The 22282-nt window shown below is 35.3% G+C and overlaps 1 protein-coding gene across 1 annotated transcript; it reads right to left on the minus strand.

Moving 5' to 3' along the window:
- Positions 1-1927: 1927 nt before the first annotated feature.
- Positions 1928-21766, minus strand: LOC136844298 (alpha-1-inhibitor 3-like). Its single transcript, XM_067113271.1, has 20 exons — positions 21584-21766; positions 21066-21281; positions 19335-19517; positions 17895-18078; positions 17513-17677; positions 16696-16784; positions 15793-15877; positions 15074-15272; positions 13895-14123; positions 13461-13657; positions 12956-13035; positions 12157-12263; positions 11869-12019; positions 9423-9556; positions 8979-9083; positions 6858-7256; positions 6018-6233; positions 5360-5596; positions 3796-3951; positions 1928-3468 (listed from the first exon to the last, which is right to left on the minus strand). The coding sequence occupies exons 1-20, from the start codon at positions 21764-21766 to the stop codon at positions 3436-3438; spliced, it is 3348 nt and encodes a 1115-aa protein (XP_066969372.1). The 3' UTR covers positions 1928-3435.
- Between the last annotated feature and the right edge of the window lie 516 nt (positions 21767-22282).

Raw genomic sequence — 22282 nt, forward strand, 5'->3', positions numbered from 1 at the left:
AAATTGATATCCTAATATGGGAACAGTTTGCATCTTGAAATGTTGCTGTGAAAATGATAATGAGTAAAGAAAGAAAGAAGAGAGTGAAAAGTCACCAATATTTTAACAGAAAGTTTCGCCATACGAAATTTCTAAGCACGAAACAATGCAAAGAAAGGCGAAGCGATGTGAAAAAAAAATATTTAAAAATACTGACATAACAAGATATCAAATATGAAGCAAAACAGGAAGTCTCAACTTACGGTGAATTTCTGAGAAAAGAGTGTAATCACTTTTGATGTTCAGGTTTCCCTTTAAGGATATATTACTTCTTTTTGATAGATAAGATATTTCACGATAATGAAATATTTAACATATTAAAGCCCTGAATGAAAGGTTCCGATGAAAAGAAACTCCAAAGTTAATTAAGTGTAGGTTTTTACCGACTCTTCCTTTTGCCAAGAAATATCTAATACAGAAGGAGCTGATTAAAATGTAACACATCCTCAGAGCATGTTTGAGGCTTTTCAAAGGAGCGTGTGTAAGTACACACAAACGCGTTCACACACACACACACACACGCTCGCATATATACTATATATATATATATATATATATATATATATATATATATATATATATATATATATATATATATATATATATATATATATATATATATATATATATATATATATATATATATATATATATAGTAGGTGTGTGTATATATATACAGTATATATATATAATGTATATGTATACATATATATTTGTATGTATATAAATGTATATATATATATATATATATATATATATATATATATATATATATATATATATATATATATATATATATATATATACATACATACATACATATATCATATCATGCAAAGATACGTAAAACGCATATAGATGTCACAAATTTTAAAGTTTTGTGACAGTTGCAGAGTGAGGAGAAATTTTAACTATAATGATAAAAAACACTGCCTGTTCCTACACCAAACAAACAATCTTTATCAACATTGCTGCTTCTTTGCCTAATATTTATGTATATTTCCTTTTTACCTTTATCTACCTTTAATTTTAGTTAAATTTCTAGTACCACCATAAGCAGGTGTCCTGTGCTTTCACAGTGTCATTGTCTTCTTCTTATATTTGTACAGCTTTCATCTCACTTGTGACAAAATGTTTCAGGGTATTTATTTATTTACCTGTTTTCAACCTCTAGAAAAGATCGTGTTATTTGAAACGTCGGCTTTTGAGTAGACGAACTAAGATCAAAAGCCTTTCCCTGAAAACCTGGATTGTGTATATATACAAACGCACGTCAATATATATATATATATATATATATATATATATATATATATATATATATATATATATATAATATATATAAACGATCCATATCCAGTTTTCTATTAAAAATTTATATAAATATATGATCCAGTTTATATATATATAAATATATATATATATATATATATATGTATATATATATATATATATATATATATATATATATATATATATATATATATATATATATATATATATATATATATATATATTATATATATTATATATATATATATATGGTCACGCATCATTTCCATGATATTTAAGTTATTTTTTTGCTACCTACAGTGACATTAATGCAAGATTCTCAACTAAAATGTACGCACGTTACTTCACAATCATTACGCCAGTGTAAAGGTATATATATTTCAGTATACGGCTGCTTTCTATTCATGACTACCAGCATAATGCTGGGAAAGATATCTACAAATTTGTCTTCTGATTCAACACTTGCTTCAAGATTTTCACCCAGAAAACCTTCAATTCATTTTTTTTCTCTCCAAAATTACATGAACTCTGACTTTCAGGTACAAAAGTGCTGAACCACATTCATTTCTCTAGGTATCAAATGAAAGTATGATAATGATTCCAATTTATATTTTCCATAATCTATGCATGATTCTGAAGAACAAAATGCAGACCATTCGAACATCCGTTACAAAGACATAACAGATAATCCTTAAAATATAACACAATAACTTCATATTCAAATCGATTCAATAATTAAATCTTTGTAAGAAATACTAGCAATTCTGTAAATTTCAACGAATTAGCGTAAAGTGGATGATGTTGATCTAATATGATATATAAATATAATCTTAAATGATATTCAAGTCTGGCAACCTATTCAAAATTCATGACCTTGAATTTCTCTTCAAAATTACAGTTGTTTTTCTAAAGTAATGAAGGTGTGTGGTTTGCAAATTTTCAGAATGGCCGTCAAAGTCTAAGACGATGACCAATAATCTAGCAAAGCAAAGCAGAGACTGTGGAGTGCCAAAGAAAGGAATGTTGAGGTTTTTATGTTGTTGCTGTTTACTTTGTTTGTTGTCAGACTGAGCCGGCCATTAACCACCAGCAAAGGCAGTAGTCTAAAGATCAGCCAAAACAAAAGAGAAATAAGAAAATCGTGACTTCCGTATATTCTGGAAAGTTGTCCGAAAGTGAGAGATGATCCAATATTTTTGCCAAACGAAGCCAACATAATCACTACAGAGACGTGGAAAGACTCCAACGAAAAGCAGAAGTCAAGGTCACTGGCAAAGAAACTAGACATTGATTCAGTGCTGCCATGAAAGAAGGTGAATCTGGAGGCGTCATTTATAGAATCAATATTCTCAGCATCGACAGCTGAAGTCATTACAAAGGCTGTGTCACTTTGATGTGGATTATATGTACTCTGTAATTCCTCCACCATCAAAGAAAAAACAACACTCAAAATATTGATGAAAAAGGGAGGATAGGGTTTATTTTGGAATAAAACGCAAGAATTGGATGACAGTAGACGAGAAACTGGAAGGTACTGTTTCAAACTTGAAACAGGGATGTTCTAAATTACTGATCCCTACTTGGGTATTATATAATTACCAAATGTGATCAAAGCAGTTTGGAAGGTGAAAGGGAAGACTGATATATCTTGAGCAAAAGCAAATAAACGAAAGACGACAGCTGATCAAAAAGAGGAAAAGGGAAGGAACAAGAAAATAGGCATGCCTTTAGGCTGCCAAAAATGGTGAATAAAAGCCATGATGCTCGATTATCCTAAAAGAGAAAGGCAAATCAGGTAAATCTTTCATACCAACCTCACTCAAGGATTGATATTTCTATCAAGGCATTTTCTGGAATAACTAGATTTAGCTTAGAATTAGCAATTAATTATCAATCATTTTCGAAGGGAATTTTATGCAAAATAGGTAAATAACCACATAGTTACTGAAAAGAATAAAAAAAATTTTATACCTTTAAAAATTAATGATGAAGGGCTCTTTTCCAATTAAAGCATAATAAAACCAATGACATTTTTTTTACATATTGCTCAGGAGTTAGTGAAGCCATTTACCATTGATTTCTACAAGGACCCCAGCACACTCTTCACTTTGGCTCACAGACTCCAGTTTCGAATGACTGAAACGAAACAAAGGTGAAACAGTTAAATCAAGTCTGTTTTTATCGTTCTACAGAAAGGACTCTTCAAATGAGTGTTCATAAACTGATTTCATATGGTTATATTTTCTAGTCATTTATGGAGAATGTTTTCTAAACACGATTATGAAACAACTTCTTGCGAGATTCAAAAGCGATCAAAATTGTCAGGGGATTTGTGTCACAAAGAAAAATAATAATAATCGGGTCCAATAACAATTATCATTAGTGTCACAAAGAAAAATAATAATAATCGGGTCCAATAACAATTATCATTAGGTATTCCCCTTATTTACAGCTATACAGTACCTGAGTCAACGTGAATTCCGGTCTGTAATAATCGTAGAGGGTGACGGTGCCAGGAAGAATATCTTCAACTTCAAAGTCCTTCTGGATGTGGAAGGAAATACAAATTTCGGAGGCACCGACCGAATCCAGGTATAGGAAGACATTCCCATCTTTCTCCTACGTCATGTCAACAATGTAGGTTAGTATGAGGTTGATAAACATTTCCAAAGGTCTTATAAAACATTAATCTAGGTTTGTGTGCTTGAATTATTTCTGGTATTAATCTTAATATCCTCAGTATTAAAGAACTGTTATATTTCTCTCAAAAGCACATTTATTTCATTGAGGATCTTTATACAAGAAGACCTCCCTAAGGTTAACTGGAGATTTGTCATAAATATCTTTAATTATTATCCACAGTAAGAATTACAATAGATGCTCCTCTACTTACAAACTTTCAAGTTACAAGCTTTCAGAGATACGAACAACAGTGATCATAAATCAAATTTGTGTTTGGAGCGTTCCATCTGCCACCTGGAATTTCAAATTCTGTATTGCACTCCTCTGCTTAGTTACAATTTTTGCCGCTACCCACGCTGAACAGCACTGTAGCTGATGCCAATACGCCACCCCAGGCTCTTGAGCCTACACAAGTGGTAAGACGTCATCTGTTGTGCTCTGATTTATTTGTGTGATTTTATGTGAATTATCGAGCCCATCCTTTTCTATCATGGCTAATGGCAAGTGTAAGGCCAGTGAAGATAGTGACAATGGTAAAAAGAGGCACGCTACCTTGATGGGAACAAAAGTGACAATTATAAAGAAATTAGAAAGTGGAGAAAAAATGGTTGAGGTAGCATGCCATTATAATATGAATCATTCAAATATTGGCACATCTTTAAAAACAAAGATCGAATAATGGAATACATAAAAAGTGCTGTGCCAATGCAGTCAACATTTATAAGCAAGAGACGGGGGAGGGTGGTAGACTACTTCCACCCAAAATGAAGAGGAAAGTGATGCTGAAGAAATACTTCCAGAGGAAATCCTTGCCGAGTAGGGCACTGACGTTGACGACCTGGCGCCCCTATAATGCCACACCGCCTCTCCCCTCATTCATCACCTCAAGCCTATGCTACCAGTTTCAAAGGTAAGAAAAATAACTGTACTGAACTATATTATCATCAGAATTTATCTAGGTTTTATGTACCATTCCTCGTATTAGTAAAGTACTCTATAAATTGTACTAAATTATTATCATCACAATTTATGTAGGTCTTATATATCATTCATATTAGTAAAGTACTCTATAAATTGTGCTATTATCATCACCATTTTTGTAGAGTTTATATATCATTCGTATTAATAAAGTACTCTATAAAATACAGTACTATATGTAGAGTGTTGTGTTATAGGATGAAAAAACATACAGTACTGTATGTATTGACTTTATATATATCAAATCGTACTTATGAACAAATCAAGATATAAACAGCCGTTCGGAACGCAACTAGTTCGTAAGTAGAGGAGCGTCTATATCAAATTGAAGGGCATTCAGGGGAACAGTTTAGATCATCTAAATTACCTCATAACGCTTAATAACTTGCTGAGCAACAAGACTTCTCAAGTCTTCCTCTACTGCCGAGTATCCTGTTTGGAGGTCAACCTCCATGACAGCCATGTTGGATACGGAGTCCTCATAGGTGTAAGAAGCACAAATTCGTAGGGAACTCGGAGAGGAACAGTCTCCTCGGTCTGTCTTGACAGACATCGCAAAAGCAGAGCTCTCTGGCTTTTCATAGACATTGTATTTGTGGGTAACCTGATGTTTTAAGCATCAGAAATTAGCTTAAGAATAAAAAAAATAAATACTACTACATGTCTGAGAATCATTTTTATGCTCTTGTACTTTCGTATGGAGAAGAAATTTATTAGCAGAAATAACGCATTTGTTGATAAAATCACTTGGTTAAATCACTTAAATTGGCATTAAGGCTATCAAAATGAACTCTGTTGTTGTCATTTTTCTTATCTTAAAACAGTCATGATGATAGTTCGAAAGCGAAATCAAATGTTTATTCTAAAACGTTGTACTACTCGAAGTGGCGAAATCAAATGTTTATTCTAAAACGTTGTACTACTCGAAGTGAAGACTAAAATAACACAATAGTACAGTATTTACCACATAAAACAATGTAAACACACATACATACATGTGTGTGTGTTTTGCCTTGAAAACTTACCGTGACGAGAGCGCATCCACTCCCAGATGGGTCCACTGTAACGTCAAAAGGTAGGTCGCTTGTGATGTAGCTGGTATGAAGTACAAGACGATTTTCTTTATTTATAATAATCTCAAATGACTGACTTGCAGCAGTTACTGCTATGGTAAGATCTGTTCCTGAAGGTGGGTAGGCTTCGCTAAAGGCGGCGAAAGATTGCAAAGCAACCACTGTGTCCTGTCGAAATATCAGTAAATGTCCTTTCACTGAATACATGATATTTTAGCTTCATGATTTGGGAGATCAGTGCTCTATTAACTTCTATTTATATCTGTAAGTCTGACATTGTTAATAGGAAGAAAATTAAAATAAAATATTAAGAGAAAGCATGTAAATTAGGATTTCTTAAATTGACTAATACGGTAGGAAAGTTAATTGCATTTACTGTTAAAATTCTGTAGGGATAACCTTTGATGACTTTAAAATCATTTTAAGTTAACGGTTTTAGGTAAGTTGAAAATTTTCAGCAAAGAAATGCCCAAGTTCCCAAACTTTCCAGGACAAGCTGATGGACAGATGAAAATAAAATTCGTTTCCAATAAAGGTATGAGCTGATACAGTTCATTTACTGGGAAAGCAAAACTGGAATCAATAATGATTGCAAGATTTGTTTTTTGCAAATTTTTCCATATGAAAATAAATTATTTTTATGTCTCAGATCACAGATGTATTACAACAATCACTGATTTATTGCACGTTAACAAGTGGAGGATTTTGTACTGATCAAATGAATACATAACTGTTGCTCAGCCATTAACCACTAGGCCTCTGATTCCTGTCCCACTGACGAAGAGAACTAACCTGTGTAGAGACGAAGCCTCCTTGTCCATTGTGATAAGTTGATATAAGCTTAGCAATATCGGATGCCCAGTTAGCGTATGATCCTGGGTTTTCATTCAGCATAGCCAGAAGAAGGTAGCCCGCAGCTTCAACCGTTAGAGCCTGAGACAAACCTGAACTGTCGGTCGTCAAACTGTTATACACATCTGAAATCAGCGTTGTAGCGCTGCTGTCACTAGCCAAGGAGAGAGCATATGCCATCAGGGCGTCAATATATGTGTTACTACTTGTGTTGGCCGTGATACAAGTGACAGCATTTGCTATAACCTGGACGTCCTCTGTTAAATTTCCTTCAAGAAGAGACACGAGGACGTAGGCTGTGAGAGGTGCCAGTGACGCTTCTGAATCATCAACGCCTCCCTGAAATTATACGTGCCGGCATATGTATTTTCACTTACAATGCACCTAATTTCAACAAACACAACATAATCATTTCGAAGATGAGTTATTCCACTTTTTACTTCCGGAGCACATGGTGAATGAAAATATTTGCTGCTTGTCATGTCTGTCATTTTCTCGGATTTTCTTTCGTTAGAAGCACAAGACACCATTCATTTCAAAGAATAAAATAAAGAAAAACCAATGAAAAGGAAATGAACTGAGCGATCGATGACAGGTAACGGGCCATTCAGTTACGGACAGATTGAAGTGCGGAATTTTGGGACATGTGCAAGGCCTGGGACCTTAGGTAATCCAGCGTTAAATGAGGCAAAATAGTAGGATGGTATAATATAAAAGGTCTGAGGGCCTTAAGTCATTATCATTATTATTCAGAAGATGAACCCTATTCATATGGAACAAGCCCACAGGGGCCACTGACTTGAAAGTCAAGCTTCCAAAGAATATGGTGCTCATTAGAAAGTAAGAGAAGGTAAAGGGAGATAAAGAAAGAAGAGGTCTCACTATCAGCTAACAACCATTTAGACTCCAGATACGTTTTTAGTGGCTTAAAATTAAGTTTTTCAGCAAATTAGGAGAGCACAGGGAGAATGGAAATTGGTCTGTAGATATGCCACTCTTTGGAACAAGCACTGCATTACTAAGCTTGCACTCATCCGCAAGGATACTACAACGACATACAAATCTATAGAATCTACTAATCTTGGGAGACAACACACTAGACAATTTTTTTAAAATCAAAAGGAAGAAACCATCAGGATCTTCTCTACTCCAGCTATCAAGATTATCCAAAATTTTCTTAACATCATCCCTAAAGCAAAATGCAAATTTTGTAAGAATAGTTCAGGATGACAAGTATCAGGGAGAGGGCCATCCTCAGCTAACTGCTTAGCTTTAAAAGCTCGATGAAGCAGTTCAGCCTTTTCCCCTAGGGCCAGTAACCAATCTACCATCATCTGTTAGCAGTGGTAGAATAGAGGGCGAGCCTGACACAAAGAGAGATGATGCCAATTTGGACCACCACAGATTAGGCTGAATAATTCCTTCAAGTTTCATCTTCAAGGAATTATTGTAATTTCTCTCGGCTGTATGGTAAGCTCTAGACGCAGCATGGCCAGACTCAACAAAAATAGTGTAATTTTCATTTGAACAATTTTGTCTCCATGTGTTCAATTTGGTCTGTTTGTCATGGTAAGCTCGTCTACATGTATCATCAAACCATGGCTGGTCATTTGTCCTGAATTCGATGACCTTTCTAGGGCATACCTTATTAAAATAGCCATCAGCATTTCATTTAACTTCTTGGGATCAGGATCTAATATAGCATCTGAAATATTAAGTGCCTGACAAGCTTCAATAATGTAATCCCAATTGGCTCTGGATTTAAGCCAGACCTTTTTTTCCAATGGTGGCATTAGGAGTATACTGACTGACAAATATGTCCATCTCAATGGCGCAATGATCAGACCTTGGACCTGACAATAGCCGAACCCCGGGATTAAAAGCTCAACCTTTGACTTGACAAGAGTCTCAGATATAAACTTTAAATCGTAATTATGGGCACAACTCTGGAGATCAAGAAAATCTGACCTTAAGCCTCGTATGTGTGAGTAAAGTACTTTGCAATAAAAGATTAAATGTAGTTTCACAGGAATAGCAAATAAACCGGTATAACAGACTTACCTGCATATCCTTGTGAATAACATAGCCGACAGACCTGAAGCAGCCGTTTTCGTTTTGAAGAGACAGTAGCCAGGTTTTGGATAAAAGGAGGAGATTCTCATCCACCTGAGCGAAAACAGTTGAAATACTTGTAAAATCTGCTTCAGTGACGTGTTTTTTAAGACCATTATAATGCTCGTGGCAGTCATGCAGATAAGTTTCACAGTTTTATATATATATATATATATATATATATATATATATATATATATATATATATATATATATATATATATATATATATATATATATATATATATATATATATATATATATATATATATATATATATATATATATTCGTCATTCTATGTGTGAGTATGTGTTTATGTGCGAGTACTGTGTATGAGAGAGAGAAACTTCACTGTATGTAAAGCACTGTATTCATAGAGCTTGTGTACTTACAGTAATATAACTATCAGCTTGACTGAACGACTTGAGCACAAATGCTGTGAGCCAAGTAGATCCTGAGGTGTCCGATTCCCCAAATGCACTGAAAGATCCGTCAGCGTGCTGGTAGAGTAGCTCTTGTTGGTAGCCTATAGGACAGAAACTGTATTTTATTGATGTATAACTATATATATATGTGTATATATATATATATATATATATATATATATATATATATATATATATATATATATATATATATATATATATATATATTTATATATACACACACACACACACACACACACACACACACATATATATATATATATATATATATATATATATATATATATATATATATCTATGGTTATGCCTCTGTTGATTGAACCTTGTTAGTTATTTGCTATTCACCTTTCTGCAGGTTCCACTTTTATTGTCTACAGTACTTAGTTTATGTAAGACGACGCAGAGAATGGTTATGAGTCTTAATATTAAAAATGATTTTCGCTGTCAGTTTAACTGTTACCTACAATGACCTGTTTTATAAACTTGGCAGCTCAGGCTATTGCAGCTATGTTCTTTCCCTTATTTACAATTATTGAAATTATCATGGCATTTTTAGCAGTTAATACTTCTCTCACTGGATTTACCCGTACATTCTAAATGCGCAATGAAGTCATTTCTAGCAGAAATATGGATTTTCAGTGAATCAATGTTGTAGCCTGTGGGACATGAGGTGTAACCTCAACAAAACTAATGCTGTAACACTTTACTAAAAAATTCAGAAAAGAACGACTTTAGTCTTCCTATATCTATAGACATTATAGTACAAGTAGTATACAGCACTATATGTACAGTCTTTCCCGTGTGGATGTCCATGGACCCCACTGGCTGTTTAGATTTGATACCTTGGACAGGTAGTTCCAGTGATAACTGTGGCTCATACCCATCACAGGATGGTATCTTGTTTCGCCATTTTCCATGTGATGTATTTATATTCGGAAATTCCATTAGCTTTGCTTACATCCCGCTCCTTATTCCGCTGGAGGACCGAGTTATCACTTAGCCTGGTACTAGATGACGTCACTTTCATCCACTCTTTGACTGGGGAAATATCTTTTAGCTTGAGATACTGATGTCGATAAATGTAGATTGAAAAGAGGCGGAAATGCTACTTTCAAAGCCATGCACCACAGGTAATGTTCCTGGCTTGTGTTTTGTGCATTTAATTTTTTATTCTGTCTCCAGTTCTTCTCCTTATTCAAAAAACCATTTACTTTGCTGGTGCAAATGATTCCAGTATGAGGCGGTCATTAAAATGCAAATAATACTAACGGACTTATTGAAAGCTTTTAAGCATTTGCAGCATAAATTCAGAAAGTTTCAATATTTACAAAAACAATAAGAAATTGACAACGAAATCATTTCTTTGGAAAAGAAATTGGAAATTAAGAATAGTGTTGAATTTCATAGGATATAAGGTTATGGAACACTACAAAATCTGCCATCAAGAGTAATATCGTAAATTAAAGTTGAATTAAAAATTAACAAAAGTAAAAATTAACAAAAATTAACATAACAAGCATTTTTAGGTCAATGAAAATGCACTTAAGTATCAAACAATGGGGAACATGACTTTGGGTATTAGGATTTTTATAGTCAAATTGATATAAAATATATATATATATATATATATATATATATATATATATATATATATATATATATATATATATATATATATATATATATATATATATATATATATATATATATATATATATATATATATATATACAGGCAGTCCCCAGTTACCGGTGACCTCGGTTATTGGCGATCAGGTTGTACATTGCTTGTTTAGTAATGACGATAACCGGATTTTCGACACCGACCTCCAGTTATTGCCACTGATCCCCAGTTATCTGCATTGATCCCTGGTTATTGGCGCTGATCCTCTTATCGTCACCGATAACCGGGATCGGCACTATTGTTGGCAATTTTCGGTTATCGGCGATTTTCAGTTATTGTCACACTGTCAGGAACGGAACCCCACCAATAACCGGGGACTGCCTGCATATATATATATATATATATATATATATATATATATATATATATACTATATATATATATATGTACATATCTGTATATATATATATATATATATATACTTTTGTACATGATATTTATATATATATATATATACTGTATTTATATATTGAAATAAAGTACAGATATCTGTATATATATATATATATATATATATATATATATATATATATATATTTATATATATATATATATATATATATATATATATATATATATATATATATATATATATATATATATATATATATATATATATATATAATGTATGTATATGCTACAATATAAATGATGTTTTTAAATCTAACCAATATGGAACATTCCCTCACTTGCAAAAGGAAATGCTTACCTGTTTTCATATAGTTCAGAAGCTGATCTTTGACGTTGGGAGTGAGCTGATCTGACGATGCCAAATATCGCATCACGTATATATTTGGGGCAAAGTTCAGCATATTTTGTTCACCACAGCCATAAGGCATTCGGATTAGGTTTCCCAGGTTCTACAAAAGATACAAATGATTCACCACAAGAAAAGCTAATGGGTTAAGGGAGGGGAATGGCATTGTCAATGTTTTTAGATGTGACATTTATAGTAACAGTTATATTGATCCCAGCAACTGGGAAGGATCTGTCTTACCTCAAGGGTCGGTCCTAGAAGGTCAGCAGAAGCAGAGATGGAAACTTTATCTGAGCCGTTGACAGTCCCAGGATGACTTTCGATGGGCCACGTCAAGGCACTTTCATCTGCCCAAATTAATAAAAAGTCAATCACATGACCAGCTTATGCAATGTTGACCTTACATATGGTACACATTATTGATAACAGAATACTATATGAATGTATGCATACAGTAAACCCCCCATATTCGCGTTCTCACGATTCACGGACTCACGCATTCGCGGGTTTCTCTATGGAACATATCTACCCATAAGTTGCGGAAAATTCACCCATTCGCGGTATTTTTCACTGTGAAATATTCACTAATTACTGTATTTTCAGATAATTTTCATGAATAAATGCGCTTTTGTGATAAAACTATCAAAATACTCAGGTATAAGCATTTCTACAGGGTTTTTCTTGTGTTTAAACTATCAAAATGGGCAGTTCTAAGTGTTTTTAGAGGGGTTTTATGTATTCGCGGATTTTAGCTATTCATGGGGGTGTGTGGTACCCATCCCCCGCGAATACAGGGGGTTCACTGTATATGTATATATACATATGTATGTATGTATATATGTATATATATGTAAATATATACACAGCAGTCATATATATATATATGTATATATACATATTTGTATATATACATATATAAAAACATATAAATAGTTATTTTTTTCACTACTAGGCAAGTGAATATTCTTGTAACTTTTGTTTATATTCTTCTTGTACATATATTTTCCACAATTAAAGCTTCCAGCAGTTCATCACTTACTGCCACACAAGTAATGTCCATGTGTTGTTTCTTTAGTTATTCCTTCGAATTTCACTTTCAGAGGTCGAATGACAGTGTCGCTGAAATGAGGTATATTGATTGGGATTAGTTATATATATATACATATATATATATACACATATACAGTATATATAAATTATATGTATAGACCAATGTAAATATATATATATATATATATATATATATATATATATATATGTATATATATACATATATATATATATATATATATATATATATATATATATATATATATATATATATATATATATATATATATATATATATATATATATATATATATTATATTATATTATATTATAGTTCATTTACTGCCAAATCAAGTGAGATTTATTCAGTCTTTAAGTAAAATTTTTCTATTTTGTTTTCAGATCTATTCCATGAAGAAAGAAAGTTATTTAACATAGCTTTATCCAAACTTGGCAAAACGAGATGGCCAGCCCAAATTCCTCTTCCATGTTACCTCCTATCGATGTCAACCGTCCCGCCACAACTTCCATCGGCTGTGTCTATGGAGGCGCTGAAGGTGAGGTTGACGTCCCCGGCCTCCAGAGGCACCACGACGAACTTCACCACTTCCTTTCCGCTGCCGGAGACACAGGTCTTCGTCGAATATGTCTGAGACGTGTATTCAGCGCTCGCCAGCAACTCAACGGTCACCTGTTGGGTAAGGAAATGCTTCTTCGTTTATATGTTAACATGAATAGTTCACCTAACACTCTGCAGCTAGTGTTGATATACATCTGCAGGGCCCAAGCGCGGCTGATAGAATAACACTCATGTACTTTAAAAACAAAAGCAAAACTCACAGCTATAGGTCATTACAAGAAGAGGGAACCACTGGCAGGTAGACCTTCCTGGAAACAATGCAAGTCCGCTCACAGGCCCTTAACTTACAGGCAGACTTGTGGTCAAGTAATTGAAGACGGAGACCAGGATGGGAACCTTCTCGTGCCTGCGGGCGGTGGCTGGGTGACTGAGGTCCAGGAAGAAGGGCACGAAGGAGGTGATGGAGGACTTGGGGCTCAGTCCGATGCCCAACTCCGGGTGGAGGCACACGGCTTCGCCCACCCACTTCGTCACCGTGTCGGGAAGTTGGACCTCTTTCGCCGTCTCGCCACTCTGGCTGTGAACAGGTTCAGAAGGCGTTCGGAATGCTTCGTTAATATGTTGTTTCAAGGTGAGCAAATATTACATACAGAAGCCTTTAATGATGGGTAAAAGGCCTGCGTGACAGCAAAGAGAGAAATGAATAATTGTTTAAAACCTCTTCGCGGATTTTAAATATATAGTTTTCGCCTAGATAACTAAAACGATCTACAAAAAATAAAGGTTTTTATTTTGCACACGGAAATGATTCCTAATAATTTATAAAAACTGTAACATGCTAAAGGAAATAAATGTAAATGATTAGTAACTTTTTTTACTATATGAAATAAAATTTTGAGTAAAAACCCTATCATTTTAAATACCACACTAATTTTCTTCCCTTATAACAACATACGGCACGCGAATCAATAGAAACTTGCTTTAGAGTTTGATATAGTTTAGGTTTTTCCATATGAATATTTGTACAGTTTGAATAATAATAATAATAATAATAATAATAATAATAATAATAATAATAATAATACCTTCCATACACATACCTGATACTGTCACTCACGCATACAGACTTTTGACATATGAGCCATTAATCATTGCATTTGCCATAGATTATTTGTTTTAGAATAGAATAGAATAGAGAACTGACACCAAAGGCCAGGCGTTGGGACCTATGAGGTCATTCAGCACTGAAACTGAAACTGACAGTAAAAAGGTTTGAATGGTGTAACAGGAGGAAAATCTCGCAGATGCACTACGAATCAACTGTTAGGAAAGGGTGGACAGCAAGATGGAAGAAAGAGATTACGAAAGGGGGTATACAGTAAAGGAATGAAAGGGGTTGCAACTAGGGCCTAAGAAAGGGATGCTGCAATGAACCTTAAGTAATGCCTACAGTGGACCACATGAGGTACACTGACGGCAGCGTCCTGTATTTCTCAAGAGGAGGATGCGTCTGAACTCAAAACATACCTAATAACAACTATTTCCCAGAGCCACGTTTCGGGGAAGTACGTCCTCTCCAGTTCGATTTTTTCCGGACTACTGACTATATCCACATATCCATTTGTGTAGGCAGTTGCTGTGGTTGAAAACGCTTCAAACTGTGTTGTGGTGAACAAAACTCCAGAGGCACCAGAGGTAGTCATCCCTCCAACACCATAATCAATGACTGAAAAGGATCGGTATTTTAGTTAACATATCATTATTACTATCATTATTACTACTGCTACTATTATTATTATTATTCAGAAGATGAACCCTATTCATATGGAACAAGCCCACCACAGGGGCCACTGACTTGAAATTCAAGCTTCCAAAGAATATGGAGTTCATCAGGAAGAAGTAAGAGGAAGTACAGGGAAATACAGAAAGAGGAGAGAGGAGATCCCACCTACTAAAAAGGAAAAAATAAATGAGTAAATTCACAAATAGATAAAAATGTTGAGCCGAAGACTTTCCCAGCACTCTTCGTCCCACTCGGTTCTGGATTTTGCCACTAGGTCCCCATTCCTTCTGTGGTTATGACATTTCAAGACTAGAGATGAAACGGACCGAGAAGAAGTAGGATCCTCTTCATTCTAAATAATAATATTTGTTTGAGCAGTTCGCTTCTGATTTAATGTAATTATACTAACACAAGAGAAGCGCGAGACAACAGTTGAGGTCCGGAAAGCAGAGCAGATACTTACATTCATAATCATAGTAGTAATTAAAACTGTAATGGCACGGCCTTGTCTCCAGCGTCAGATCGCTTATGACATACACCCCAGCCGCCTAAAAAAAAAAAGGCAAGAAGTTAAAAACAGATTTGATTACCTGCAATTATTTAAGTATTCAGTAGTCCAAATTTCAATTTTACGTTATGATCTTGAGTATATTTTGATGATAATTACAAGAATAATAGTATTTTTGGCAAAACCTATTAGTTGTTTATCCACTTATATGCTCATGCATATATATATATATAAATAAATACATATATTGTATATATATATAAAATATATATGTATATAGAATATAAATCATAAAGTGGCTTATGTATATTTCTGTGACATGTCACAGAATTTTAACCACGTTATTGGTTATAACTTCACTAACCCATTTTTGTACGGTTACATTTCAGATAATAGAAACAATGAACAGGCATACAAGAGAGAGAGAGAGAGAGAGAGAGAGAGAGAGAGAGAGAGAGAGAGAGAGAGAGTTTCCTCAGCGCAATCGAGTTTTCTGCACAGCGTATAATCAAGGCCACCGAAAATAGATCTATCTTTCGGTGGTCTCGGGATAATGCTATATGAGCCTCGGCCCATGAAACTTTAACCATGGCCCGGTGGTGGCCTGTTATATATCATTGCCAGAAGCACGATTATGGCTAACTGTAACCTTAAATAAAAATAAAAACTATTGAAGCTAGAGGGCTGCAATTTGGTATGTTTAATGATTGGAGGGTGGATGATCAACATAGCATTTTGCAGCCCTCTAGCCTCATTAGTTTTTAGATCTGAGAGCGGAGAGAAAAAGTGCGGACAGACGGACAAAGCCGGCACAATATTTTCCTTTCACAGATAACTAAAAAAGAAGATAAAACTCACGTCGAAAGATCTCAAGGCGTCATGCATGTCAGTGTACCCATTAGGTTTTCTTTTCCGACTTCCTGGCACCTCGGTGCCATAATCGTAATCTGTCAAGTGATGTGATGAGAATGAGGTCATTAATACCTTTAAAAATTCAGCTCTTTTAATTTCACGTTATCAATTTGGATATGTGTATGTTACATGGGTAAATTCTCTTCGCTTATCATACATATACACACATACACACATATATTGTATATATATATACAGGAAGTCCCCGGTTATTGGTGATCTTGTTTTACTGCGCTTGTCTAGTGATGACGCAGTTATTGGTGCCAACTCCCGGTTATCGGCACTGATCCCCTGTTATCATCGCTGATCCCCACTTAGCAGCGGCGCTGATCCAAAGTTATCTGCGCCAATAACCGGATATCAGCGCTGATAACCAGAGATAGGAGCTATTATCGCCGATCTTCGGTTATCGTCATGCTGTCGGGAACAGAATCCCTGTCGATAACTGGGGACTGTCTGCATATGTATATACACATATATGAATATAAGAGTCCCAGTATTCATTTAAGAAAATGTGAATGACTTAAAGAATTGTTTTGCATTTGTTCCTTGGTTGAGGTATTCACAATACTGAACGTTTCTGATTAATTTTTTTCTTTTTAAGTAACCGCAGTTGTGACTCCATTATCAGAACATCTTCATGTCATTACTGATAGGTCCATCGCGGACCAAAAATCCTTATTTACCAAATACCTTACCATATGCATGGCCCATGGAGGCATAAGGACCACTCCATCTCTCCAACCACTGACCACGCACTTACCGTTAAAGGAGTTTTCGCCATTGCCATTGCAATAGAGATAATCATTGACTTGTGAGTTTTCCGACGAACTAACTTCTGCTGCTTCAAACAACTGGAATATTGTTCCAATCGTCGGGGTTCCTCGTTGTCCTCCAGAAAGCAGTTCAACGCTTTCATCCACCACCCCTGTGGGAAGGACAAACATGCACGATAGAATGCTTTGATGTCTGATTTCTGATGAGTGATTTCAGTTTTATCATGCTAGCTTATGCAGCATGCTCCTTCCTGATATATAAATGTTCTCAGATGCTAAAATCTGACAACTCCTTTGTCAAAACCTCTTATCTTTATGTATACAATTGCCTGTAAGTTCACATTACATGTACCATTGGAGGACACAGACCTAAACCACAGACAGAACTTGGCGCAGACGAAAGGATGAGACTGACATCATCCTTTGGAGAGGGCAAAGCGTCCGATTTCGTCTCCCACCTGAGAGAGGTCGGGTTTCTGAGACACTTGCTCACGTCCGCGCTTGCAGAGGCTGAGACGACCTCGCCATCGCTGCGGGAGTACCATATCAGGACCTGTGGGAGAGAACTATAGTTTTATATTTATATAATATTTCAAATACAATAACACCGATCTTTCATTTAATTCAAAAGGACTTCAACCGCGATTGAGAAAGTGACTTTAACCTTGAATAAAATAAAAACTACTGAGACTACACGGCTGCAATTTGGTATGTTTAATGGTTGGAGGGTGGATGATCAACTTACCAATTTGCAGCCCTCTAGCCTCAGTAGTTTTTAAGATCTGAGGGCGGACAGAAAAAGAGCAGACGGTCAGACAAATAGGCATCTCAGTAGTTTTCTTTAACAGAAAACTAAAATGAATTGTACTATGCACCATAAGAATGGTTCTAGGTGGTTGTCATGAAACATCGGTCCATTCATTACTTTAAGATCAATACCAGTCTGAAAAAAATCTTCCTTTACTTAAAAGAAAATGCCAAGACCCTGTCCCGAAATTTATTAGTGCCAAAACTTTCCAGTTTGCCATTCCATAAAAGTTTGTCATATATTCTTTTCAATGAGCTCCAGCAATGCTAAATGGTCTTCATCTGGTTTATCAATTACTTCTTTCCATAAAAATATTCTTGAGCATTCGTGATTTATTCATGAAGAATTATCATCAGCTAACCCAGTTCTTCTCTAGGTCGGCAAATTATCTTCAAAGATTTTTCAGAGAAAACTTGATCTTATGCTCCATAATTTAGTATGTAATTTTGTGGAGGTAGTGGATTGCTCTGTAAACATAATGTTAAAAAATTAAATACCTTACTCTAGAGAAATGAAGAAAAATACTTCCAGACAGCAATCCAGTACAGTTAAACAGTTTTTTATGTCACACAGGATGGGGTCACCAAACATCAAAGATGAAAATCCCTTCTTCTTTCGACCTTATTACTCCCACTGTACAGCAGGGTCGGGCACTTGAGTCAACTTTCTCAATCTATTCACCCCACACCCCTCCCATCACTGGCATGTTCTTAACTCTCTTGACTGGTTCCACTTCCTCTCTTCTTATTACATGGCCATAGTATGTAAGACGAGCTTCCCTAGCGTTCTCCTTTACATAGCATATACCACACATTCTTCTTATATCTTGACTCTCCCTCCTTTCCAGTAGTGATATTCCAGCAATCCATCTCATCATCATCTCGGTTCTTTCCAACAGTCCCTCCTCTTTCCTCTGAAGTGTCCTAATATGGAGGAAAACATCAAGAAACAATTCCTGTTGAGTGGTACCTAACAGTTCACCAGTTTGACCCAAAACTTGCCTTAAGATGAGGTGAAGTCAGTGGACCTAAGGAAACTTGTATGTTGAAGTGTCCTCTGATAAGGCTGCTGTTGCTGAGCGGTTGCAAGGGCTCCAACAGATCTGATTCGCTGATTGGGAGGCCGTTTGGAGTCAGTTCGTGGATTTCTTCACTGGTGTAGGTGATCTGACTTCTCGAGAACACCTGCAGGAAAATTCAAAGTGTATTGTTATTATTAATTTAAAGTTTTAAACAAATCTTTACTTGCCTAAGGGCAGATTCAAGGATCTAATTTTGAATGAGGGTCAGGTACTAGCGAGAGGCAAAGTTAATATTGCCAAGTAGTTAGGTGTAAAGAGACCTAAGAAAAAAAACGAAAAGCAAAGGATGGTAATCTTATTGCTGCCTAAGGTTCTTTTCATAAGCCACATTGTAAGCAGAACCCCTCAAGATGCATGAAAAGTAATAGAGAAAACTTTATTCCTTGAAATGATGACTATCTCCTTTTATATATCATCTGTAAATAAACCAGGTTTCCTAAATGAATGGTTCTTCTGAAAAACAATGGGAAAATCATTAATCACAATTGGAGATAAATTAGCGTAAAATTAATTACACTTTGTATAAGCATATACTTTGTGACTGCCAAATCTGTAGATCTATTAAGGAAATTTTAAAAACTGCAAAATAATGAAGGTGTCTTAAATTATATAAATAACTGCTGTATATCATAGGTAGTTGAGATACATTTCAAATATAGAGAAGTAATGTACACATACAAACGATACATGCATTCAGTTGTGGTGGAATTTTGGCTTAAATAACTCAAATTAATGTTATTAAAGAAATTTTCCATAAATTTCATACCTAGGAGACTGAAAGAGGATGGTTGCTAAAATTCACTGAGGCCAGGCGTGGTTTAATAACTCATTCTAGATATTTTTTTATAACTTTTATAAATATAAGGAGCATGGCCATTAAAGCACTCTAGAGTACTAAAAATGAAGTGACAGTATTAGGCAAGAGGTGATGCTTCTCTCCCAGAGTTAGTTTCTTACTTTGAGACGCTAAATTAGAGATCTGGCAAAATTTAACTGTCGTGTTCGTACATATTAAAAAAAAAATAAATAAAATGGTACAGATAACGCTATTTAGTTTAAGGAACGTTACACTACTACTTTACAAAACCATGCAACAATGTCTTCGATTCTTCCACCTATGTTCTTCCAGAAGAACAGGAATACGCTATGATGGCACAGCACGGGTTGACTGATTCAGGCAAGTCATTTTTTCCTTCCTCAGTTTTTCATCTCTTACCAGAATTAAGGAGGAGCATGTGACTCATGCCTCATTCAATTTTCCACAGAGCATACTGACAGACAAAAACATACGAATACTCATGACCATGAAATTTGCGAGAAAACTGGACCTAGATTTTATAAAAGACACTCTGTTGGAGGGAATATATTCAACGTGCAAGCAGTTACTATTTATTTTCCCTAGTCTTCTTTGAAGTGTCCAACATGAAGAAAGATCTAATAATGGCAGCCATATGAATTATCATCCAATTTGTGACCTAACAATAGATTCCAATCAGAATTTTCTTGATGGCGTATTATTAATGCTTATTTTTGGTGCTACTACTGACAAATATTGTTACACCCATACACTAGTAATAGTGAACAGCAGAATACTTGCTGAATTATTCACCAACAAATAAAAACGTGAGAAATGTTGAAGCAATGAACTTACCTGGATGTGCAGAATGATGGAAGAAGTATCGTTAGCAACAAACATCACAGGAATTGTGATTGTGTCTCCACCAGTTGAACACTCGTATGACTTAGGCAGCAACGCCAGGCTAAGACTGGATTGAGATGCAGAAAAAAATTTACCCGGGGAAGCGTCGATGGAACCAGGATATAGCTGGCCCAAATTGCCTTGCTCATATCCACCGAGGGCCTCTGCCTGCAATGAAAATAAATGTGGCAAGGCTGATCTTTCAAATAAGATATTCATGGAGTCATCTCTCTCTTTATTGCGAAGTATTTTAACAGTTTCCCAGAGATATTAATGAAATATCAGCAACCAATAAGAAAAGTTCAGTATTTTCCAGTGTACCGCTTCATGAAAGGATTACAGTAATTTACAAATGCTATTGCAGTTACAACTTCTGCATTCATCTTCAGCTACCAAGTAATTACTTTGACGATATGAACTGGATTTGTTGCTGATAACAGGCTTACGTATCTAACGATACTTGAACTTACCCTAATAGAGAAATATGAGGAGTCCCCCCAAAAGTGAGGAGGGATGAATGCGTTGATTATTCCGGATTCATCCACCGTGTAGTTTTTACAAGAAGAGTCATACCCTACACATACTTTAATAACTTCGCCCTCGGGTGCTGGAGAATCTACTTTAGTAACCTTCACCTGCCGAGAAAAACCCATTCTTAAACAAACTGTCTCAAAGGGACACGGCGAGGTTGTTCATACCATCTTCGCTGTCCAACTTCCCTGGCTTCCTTCCGCTGCCATATTCACCCCTCGTTTACTGTCAAATCCATTTCCCTGTTCTTTGAGACTGCGACTCTACCCAGAGGTCGCATCGAATGACAACGATAATAATGATAATGACAATAATGCTAAGAAATTCACAACATCGTGGAAAACAGATTGTGTGATAAAAATCCGCAATTATATGGTAAACTATATTACTATGTAAAAGACAAAAGCAAAGACGTTCGTTTACTATATAATGATATTATTCATAATTGTTGCTTAATATAGTGCAAGAACATGAGTAGGAGAATATGGAGATGAATGTATTCAAAGTGGGGTTGAATCAAAATAATGCTTGACTGTATTAGAGTTAAGAAATGCTGTAAGTTAAGGAAACCACTTTCTCGAGGATCTTCATATGATTGCCTAAGAGAAAAATATCTTCTGGTGGATTCAGAGGCGGGC

The sequence above is a fragment of the Macrobrachium rosenbergii genome, chromosome 12 (genome assembly GCF_040412425.1).
Source record: "Macrobrachium rosenbergii isolate ZJJX-2024 chromosome 12, ASM4041242v1, whole genome shotgun sequence".
Classification (NCBI taxonomy): domain Eukaryota; kingdom Metazoa; phylum Arthropoda; class Malacostraca; order Decapoda; family Palaemonidae; genus Macrobrachium; species Macrobrachium rosenbergii.

Coding starts and splice junctions, on each gene's coding strand:
- LOC136844298 (XM_067113271.1), bottom strand. CDS start 21,766: ATGGGTTTTTCTCGGCAGGTGAAGGTTACTAAAGTAGATTCTCCAGCA. Junction 15,273..15,792: donor TTACTACTATGATTATGAAT/GTAAGTATCTGC, acceptor GATCCTTTTCAG/TCATTGATTATGGTGTTGGA. Junction 12,264..12,955: donor TGGACATTACTTGTGTGGCA/GTAAGTGATGAA, acceptor TAATTTGGGCAG/ATGAAAGTGCCTTGACGTGG.